The sequence below is a fragment of the Myotis myotis genome, unplaced genomic scaffold (genome assembly GCF_014108235.1).
Source record: "Myotis myotis isolate mMyoMyo1 unplaced genomic scaffold, mMyoMyo1.p scaffold_m19_p_4, whole genome shotgun sequence".
Classification (NCBI taxonomy): domain Eukaryota; kingdom Metazoa; phylum Chordata; class Mammalia; order Chiroptera; family Vespertilionidae; genus Myotis; species Myotis myotis.
Window position 1 is genome coordinate 4471294 of NW_023416346.1, and position 9163 is coordinate 4480456.

Sequence of the window (9163 nt, forward strand, 5' to 3'; positions counted from 1 at the left end):
AAAAATGTCAGTGTCAAGGAAGACCAAATCAAAGCACAACAAAACAACAGGCTTGGGAACTGCTCCAAATTAAAAGATGCTAAAGAATCATGACAACTAAATGCAACGTGTGATCCTTGATTCCATCCTGAATCAAACAGGGGTAGGGGTGGGGTGGAAATCAGGTACAGATAGCATTTTTGGGAGGATTGGTGAGTTTTGAATATGGATTATATATTAGACCAGCCGTGGGCAAATTACCGCCTGTGGGCTGGATCCGGCCCGTTTCAAATGAATAAAACTAAAAAAAAAAAAAAGACCGTACCCTTTTATGTAATGATGTTTACTTTGAATTTATATTAGGTCACACAAACACTCCAGCCATGCTTTTGTTCCGGCCCTCCGGTCCAGTTTAAGAACCCATTGTGTTCCTTGAGTCAAAAAGTTTGCCCACCCCTGTATTAGACTAACGGCCCGGTGCATGAAATTTGTGCACAGGTAGTGTCCCTAGGTCTTGGCCGGCCATCAGGGCTGATCAGGTTCCCTGCCTCCCCGCCTCCCTGCCTCCTCCTTCCCTCACTCCCTCAGCACCCTGCCACCGCTGGTCACCTGCCATGTTCTGCGCTGCCCCCGGTCATAGCAAGCAATCGAAGTCCTGGTCTTGAAGTTGAACTCCTGAGGGGACACTTTGCACATTAGCCTTTTACATATAGAGATTATATAGAGAGATAATAATGTCGGGTCAATGTTAAATTTCCTGAGTATAGTCAATGTATTGTGGCGATGTAGGAAAATGTACTGTACTTGTTCTGAGGAAATATGTACTGAAGGGCTGAAGTGTTGCTGTATCTCCATTTAACAAGCAATGGTTCAGCAAAAGAAACAAGCAAACAAATATGTGTGTTTGTATATCTAAATAGGAAGAAAAAGGGGATCTGGTGGTGAAGTGTTAACAACAGAGGAATTATTGGTGAAGGGTAGAGGGGTATTCATTGTTCTATTCTTCCAACCTTTCTCTCTGTTTGACATTTTTCAAAACAAAAATTTGGACAGCTATTCTGCCAGTGGAGTGGCCTCCCCTCTGTCTCACTGCTACACTAATAAACACTCTTTCACTTTAAAAAAACTTGGACAGAATAAATAATAAAAACAAACAAATGAACCAAAAGCTTTGTTCTGGGTCATGTTTTCTGTGTAGAATTTCTTAACCCTCCCCTACTGCCCCCAGTCCTCAAACACACACACATAACACAATGAATCACCCTCTCTTCTGGACTCTTTCACGATTATCTATCGCTCTGACCAAACTGTAACCTCTTTGATTTCTGGGCCTGTGTGTTGTGTTGGATCTACACAATGCCTGAACTGTACCTGACACAGACTGGGTGCTCAGTGGATGCTTTTTCAAAAATTGTTCAGGCTGAACCTTGAGGCTGGGATAGGCTTCAGGAAGCAGACAGGAGCGAGAAAGGAATGGGGTGAGCAGAGGTAAGGAAGCAGGAATGGATATTTTGTATTTACCAAGAACATTTGATTTGCTTGGTCAGAACTGAAGATTTATATAGGTGAAAATGCCTGGCACGCCAGCTTCTTAATAAAAATGTGGTGAATCAATGGATACATGAAATTTGAAAAGCAGACTTAGATCAGATGGGAAAGGGCCTTGACTGCTGAATTGAGGAACCTAACCATTATCTTAGTTCTTGACATGGGAGGTCTTCTCCCAGTGGCAGGAAGAGAGTGTGTCCTTGGGCAAGTCTTTTACACATCTTCTTCCCTAAATAATAAGGAAAAGCAGAGACAAGTGGCAATCAGAAAGTGACCTGTTTCCAAACTCAGGAAGAGGAAAGATCAATTTACCTACCCAGCAAAAGCCCTATCGTGGAGTTGGATCATATCCAACATCTCTCAGATGAAGGGCATCCCAGAACGAATATCAGATGTAAACATAAATAAATACGCCTATTTAATACAAGTCATGCTTATCTTTGGGAAGAGTGGATGAAACTATTTTGGTTAATATTACTACATTTTTAAACTTTAAGAAGCATATATTTATGAAATAACCCTAACGCTTTTTAATGGGGTTTCACATTAGCCCATAAATTACAAAGCTCTCATGATGCCTATCTCAAATGTTAGATTAAACCCTTTTAAATAATTTTAGTCCAATTGAGCTCTCCCCAGTAGACAATTTTCTATTTATTCAGGATTTGTGTTTTGTTTTCTTCTGGATAGACTTGTGGGGTCTGACAATTTAAATAATGAAAAACAATCTGATTATAACAACTGAGAAAAAGAAAAGTGTGCTCTGTTTTGAGGTTATCGTTTCCTTGATCATTCCTAAGCAGACTGGCATCTATTTTATCCTTGTTCGTAGTCACAGTACATCTTTGCATACAACCCGAAATGACGAGGAGCGAGTGTGAAGTAATGCGTCTATTAGCTGCTCGGCAAAATGAGTTGTTTAGGTTATAGCTCTTTTGAATCTTTAATCAAGTTCTACAAAAAGCTTAGCTGAGAGAAAATGTAAGCCTCAGGTAATATTTTTTAGAATCCATTTTGGGCCCAATTATAATGTAGCATTGACTTGCCCCAGAATTTTTAACATTACTGGGAGAAAGCATCAGTGGTGGTCAGAATGATTTGTAGTTTACAAAGCATATTGGCATTCTTTTTCAAGAAAGTAGACAAGATAATTTGAGCTGTTGTTTCAAGTAATAAAGTAAAATCAAGTGATAAATCATTTGGGCCATCTGCACAAATGGACTGAGATACAGCTAAATTAGTCACAACTGTCCACCGCAGACCAACTTTGCCATAGGTAAAGGGCTAGATATGCCCCTTAGCAATATTCTGTTAAAACCAGTCCTGATGTGTTCATAAACAAGAGCATGATTCTATGGCTACAATCAACTGAGACGTCAGGCCAGCCCACAAAGGCCAGCCAAACCCATATCTTACTGCAGGTTTCTAGAGATTAGCATATCACATGAACCAAATGCTGCTCCCCAACTTAAAATATGATACTGCTCCTTCGTAGAAAAGTGCAAGCCCAGCCCGGCCGGTGTGGCTCAGTGGTTGAGCATCAATCTATGAGCCAGGAGGTCACGGTTTGATTCCCAGTCGGGGCCCAGGCCCAGGTTGTGGGCTTGAGCCCCAGTGGAGAGCGTGCAGGAGGCAGCCGATCAATAATTCCCCCTCCTCGTTGATATTTCTATCTCTCCCTCCCTCTCCCTTCCTCTCTGAAATCAATAAAAATATATTTTATAAAAGAAAGAAAGAAAGAAAGAAAGAAAGAAGAAAGAAGAAAGAAAAAGTGTAAGCCTGTTCTGCAACACCAGTAAAACAGAAACATTCATACATATTGTGCTCAGTGTGGTCCAATAAGTAAAACATAAAATAGATATCTGGTAACAGAACATTTTAAAACATCTACCATTTGACCCTGTGATCCCACTCCTAGGAATATGTCCCAAGAAACCAAAACACCAATCAGAAAGGATATATGCACCCCTATGTTCATAGCAGCACAATTCACCATAGCTAAGATCTGGAAACAGCCTAAGTGCCCATCAGTAGATGAATGGATTAGAAAAGTGTGGTACATCTACACGATGGAATACTATGCTGCTCTCAAAAGGAAGGAACTCTTACCATTTGCAACGTCATGGATGGAACTGGAGAGCATTATGCTAAGTGAAATAAGCCAGTCAATGAAGGAAAAATACCACATGATCTCACTCATTCATGGATAATAGAGACCATTATAAACTTTTGAACAATAATAGATACAGAGGCAGAGCTGCCTCAAACAGATTGTCAAACTGCAGCGGGAAGGCCGGGGAGGGTTGGGGGGCAGGAGGGAGGGGGGTAAGAGATCAACTAAAGGACTTGTATGCATGCATATAAGCATAACCAGTGGACATAAGACACTGGGGGATAGGGGAGGCTAGGGGACTGTCTAGGGCGGGGGGATAAAATGGACACATATGTAATACCCTTTGTAATACTTTAAGCAATAAAAAAAAAAAAAAACATCAAGTCAGGTAAGAATCGGGCCTTGGATGTTGAATGTCTACTGTAATTGAAATGTAAAAAAAAAAAAAGAATTGGAGTTGGAAAGTAAACGACTATGAAGAAAGCTAAGAATAAATCTGGAAAAGAAAAAGAAAAAAAAGAAAAGATCTGGGTTTTCTCTGAAGACCTGGCTGGGAGGCCAAGTCCTCCCTGTGGCAAACTGCGTTGCCATGGGAACCACTGGGCTGGTGGCAGGGGGCGGTGACGCTCTGGGGCAGGGAGGGGTTTCTCTGAAGACCTGGCTGGGAGGCCAAGTCCTCCACGTGGCTAACTGCCGTTGCCACGGAAACCAGTGGCGTAGGCAGGGAGGGAATTGTGACGCTTGGGGGCAGGAGGGGTTATAACCAGTAACTTGTCTACATCCATCAGACCCCCGCCAGAGGCTTCGCAGCACTGCAGTGGGAGGGGTGCCCAAACCGGCCCAGAGACACCTTGCCAGCCGCCTCAATGACAACACCACCGCGACCATCATCACCAACCCCACCACCACGGCCGCCGCCGCCGCTGCCACCACGTTCCGTGCCAACCGAGGCCCTCCCACAGCCCTTGAGGACCCGTGGACTGTCCCAACTGACCAGCAACCTTTACATAGGTAATGCCGTGGCCGCTAACAACAGGTACCTGCTTACCAGTAACCGTATCACCACGGTCATCAACATCTCCGTGGAAATCGTCAACACGTTCATCGAGAACGTTCAATACGTGAAGGTACCTGTGCCCGACTCCCCCAGAGCGCGCATCTGCAATTTCTTCGATGCCATCGCGGACTATGTCCACGTCGTAGGGCTGTGCCAGGGCCGCACGCTGGTGCACTGCCACGCGGGCATCAGCCGCTCCTCCACCGTGTGCATGGCCTACCTGATGAAATACCACTCGCTCACGCTCCACGAAGCGCACATCTGGACCAGGGCCTGCCGTCCGGTGATACGCCCCAATAACGGATTTTGGGAGCAGCTGATTGAATATGAATTCAAATTGTTTGCCAGAAACACCGTCCGGATGATTGACTCCCCCCTGGGGAGAATCCCCGACGAGTACCGCAAGGAGCTTCAGCTGATGATGTTCCTGTGAGCCACCCTGCCCAGCTCCTGTCACCTGCTGTGGTTCCACGTCATCATGGAACTGTGACTGTTGGACTTGGGTCCCTAGGGACAACCCAATGACTTTTAGAAGGGCAAGCAACAAGGGTGGCTGTTAAGTGTTTGGCTTTTGTGAGCCTCATCTACAAAGAATAAAAGCAAGGCAATGAAAGATGGTGTCAGTGTTTCTTATCCTGCGCGCAGCTGTCCAGGCCTAGGGCCTGGCCAGAGAGGAGGGTGGGAAGGTGGTGCCCAGCTCAGATGGGCCTGCATCTGGGCCCTGCCTGATCCTGACTAACCCAGGAGTGACACGCGCCGCCCCCCGGCCCCCCACCACCAATCTCTCCACAACCCCCCACACCACCCCAGAATCCTGCCTGGTTCTTCCCATTCCAAAGTCACCGGGTTTTCTGGGGGCCTGGGCGGAGGACACCACAGTGGCTGAACTCTGGATTTCTAGATTGGATTTACCTATCAAGTAGTTTTCAAAGAAACCATTCCACTATATAAAGTTTAAAAATCTTTTTTCACACAATGGGGGAGTGAGCACTTGGGGAGGGGATGGGAGTGGGCTGGAAGAGTTTAATGGGGGGAAAGGAGGAACCTATGTAACACTGTCAACAATAAAGATAAATAAATAAATAAATAAATAAATAAATAAATAAATAAATAAAATTTTTTTTTCAAGTTCTGTACTAGATGCCAAGGCCTCAAGATACCCTTTGCAACTCTAATCCCCTTATCCGGAGCGAGTGATGAGAGAACAGGCCCGACACCAGGCCTCAGAGGTTTCTCTTATGGGCCTTGGCTGGAGCTGCTGTTGGCTAGGACACAGTCCTGTCACCACTGACACTTCCTCTCACTGTGACCTGGGGGGGCAGGGGGTGTCTCAGAGCCTGTTTCCTCACCTGTCAAAGCAGTGACAGCCCACATCTCACAGGGTAGTTGTGAGGTGTAGATTCCTTCGCATGAGACCGAGCACAGGGATGGTTCCATGGTTGGAGTCAGGGCTGCCCTTGTTATTAATAATACTCATTGGCCCTGCTGGGTGGGGATCAGCACATTCATCCTCACAATGACATTTCCCCCATCTGCGCACAGCTCTTTGTTATCCGCAAAGTGCTCTTCCGAAAACACATCCTGTCTGTAAAAACAAATGGTTTAAGGTTCCTTAGGATTCTACCTCAGAGGAGGCCTTGATTTAGAGGCTTTTCAGGGTTCCCATTGTGTCACTCTGTTTAATTTATGCACAAGCAAGAAGCACAATTCCAGCCGCCACCATCCCCCAACCACCATCACCAAAGGCCTTGTTTATTTTTATATTTTTATTGATTTCAGAGAGGAAGGGAGAAGGAGACAGAGATAGAAACATCAATGATGAGAAAGAATTGGCTGCCTCCTGCACGCCCCACACAGGGAAGGGATTGAGCCCACAACCTGGGCATGTGCCCTGACTGAATTGAACCGTGAACTCTTGGTTCATAAGTCGATGCTTAACCGCTGAGCCACGCCACTGGGCCAAACGCCTCGTTTAGAATCACTGACCATTAAGAGCCAGCGCTCCCGGATCCACCAGGATCCATGGAGGAACTTGCCAAAGGGACAAATGAATGGTCCCCAGAAGTAGGCGCTGGAATACAGAATTGTTTAAACTCCCCAGGTTCCTGGCTCTGGCTTGGGAGCAGCTATTCTAACCCAGAGGATTTTAGACAAGAAATACATGCGATAACAGCACAACTACTTCTGTTGACACAGACCTGTGGGTCCATAGCCCAGTGGAGTCCGAATGCCCTTTCTTTCCAAAGCCACCCTCACCCCCAATTCCACAAAAGGAGAGCCCAAGGATGCAACTGGGGGTGAGATGGGGTGATGTGGGGGCTTATGAAAACCACTGCTCTAGACAGATCCCCTCCTTTTACAGATGGAAGAACAGTCTCGCTGAACCCAAGGGCTGGTGTGGCAGAGCCCCCACAAAGCAGCCTTTCTGGCCGAAACCCAGATGAAAATCCTTCCTTGCCTCTCCTAGTTTCTGGTGATTGCTGGCAATCTTTGGTGTCCCTTGGCTTCTAGAAGCATTGTTCTGCTCACATGACCATCTTCTCTAGTGTGTCCTCATATGTCTTCCCTCTGTGCATGTCTGTGTTCAAATGTCCCTCTTTAAAAAATAATACATGCACTGGTAGGGTTCCTAGCGGCTGCCGGCTGCTGGCCAGGGCCTCCCTCCCTTCCCCCTGCTGGTCCCAGCCCCTGGTAGACCTCCTGGACAAACTCCTGATTGAGGAGACAATTTGCATAGTACGCTTTATTATATAGGATATCCTATATAATAAAAGCCTAATATGCTAAGTGCCCAGTCGTCCGTTCAACTAATCAAAGCGTAATATGGTAATGATATGCTAAGGCTGCTCAACGGCTCATTATGATGTGCACTGACCACCAGGCACAGATGCTCCAGCTGGCAGGTTACCTTGCCACTGGGGTCTGGCTGATCAGGACTGAGTGAGATGGGCCAGACATGCCCTGGAGCCCTCCTGAGGACCCTTCCCAGCTGGCCAACCTCCCTCGTTCCTCCCCGGCCCCATCATGCACTGGTGGGGTCCCTCGGCCTGGCCTGCACCCTCTCGCAATCCGGGACCCCTCAGGGGATGTCAGAGAGCCAGTTTCAGCCCAAGCCCGCAGGCCAGGCCAAGGGACCCCATTGGTGCACAAATTCATGCACTGGGCCTCTAATCCTAATATATAAAAACCCAGGGTCCATAACATCCAAAACGACCAAAGGCTCAACTGACTGCCACCACTGTGGGAGCCCTGACCCAGCACTGACTGCCGAGGGGGCTGCGGATCAGGCCCAAAGAGAGGCCTCAAGAGAAAATCAGGGTCTGATTCATAGCCTCCGTAACAGTTGTTGATCAGCACTTGCCTCTCTCTATTGCTCTGGGCCTGGCCAGCAGCTGCACCTCTCTTTCTCTCAGGCCTCCGCTGGGGCTGCTGATCAGCCCGCCTCTCTAATCAGGCCCATTGATAGGCCCAGAGATGCTGATTGGCATAGAAACCGACCAATCAGAAACAAATCTGGGTGAAGTGTGAGGAGCCAATGGCTGCCTAGGAGGCGGAGCTTTTGACACTGACTGGCATAGCAACCGACCAATCAGAACCAAATCTGGGTGAAGTTCTAAGGCAGAACCTAAGGTGGGGGCTGAGGAGGGGTTTTAAGGGCAACAGCTGTTTGGTGTAAGGTGTAAGAAAGCAGTTCAATTTTTTAATTACTGGTTTGGCAGTATAGTGCATATGGCTGGCTATCAGTCCAGATATAGGGATTATGTATTTTTGTCTGCCAAGAGCATCTCCTCCTAATGAAAAAGGTTACCCCCGTCCTCCATTTAAGCAAACCTATCGTATCTAATAAAAGAGAAACATGGTAATTAGCGTACGACCGCTACTCTTCCCATTGGCTAATCAGGGCGATATGCAAATTAACTGCCAGCCAAGATGGCGGCCAGCAGCCAGGCAGCTTGAAACTAACATGAGGCTTAATTGCTTCAGTGACAGAGGAAACCAACGTTCCTCGCCTGCCTTGCCGGCCTCTGAGCCTGCAGTTTGAAACATTGTAACAAATATAGAAGCTAAACAAAACCCCAGAAACCTGCTTTCAGCGAGCCGGGATTTCAGAGCTGGAGTTATACATTGTTTCAATTATAGAACCCAAACAAACCAGATACCTGCTTTCAGCAGCAGAGGCCTCAGAGCTGGAGCCAGAGCTAAAGCTGGCCCAGAATAAAAAGAAAAAGAAAAAAAGGAGCAGTTGGGAGCTTCAGCCCTCAGCCCCTCACCCAGACTGGCCAGGCACCCCAGTGGGGACCCCCACCCTGAAGGGGGTGTGACCAGCTGCAAACAGCCATCATCCCCTCACCCAGGCTGGCCAGGCACCCCAGTGGGAACCCCCACCCTGATCCAGGACACCCTTCAGGGCAAACCAGCCAGCCCCACCCATGCACCAGGCCTCTATCCTATATAGTAAAAGGCTA

General features: G+C 47.2%; 1 protein-coding gene across 1 annotated transcript; it reads left to right on the plus strand.

Moving 5' to 3' along the window:
• Window positions 1–4488: 4488 nt before the first annotated feature.
• DUSP21 (dual specificity phosphatase 21) lies at window positions 4489–5130 on the plus strand. The gene has a single exon (XM_036306073.1). It carries the CDS (start codon window positions 4507–4509, stop codon window positions 5128–5130), a length of 624 nt encoding a protein of 207 aa, XP_036161966.1. The 5' UTR covers window positions 4489–4506.
• Window positions 5131–9163: the final 4033 nt, after the last annotated feature.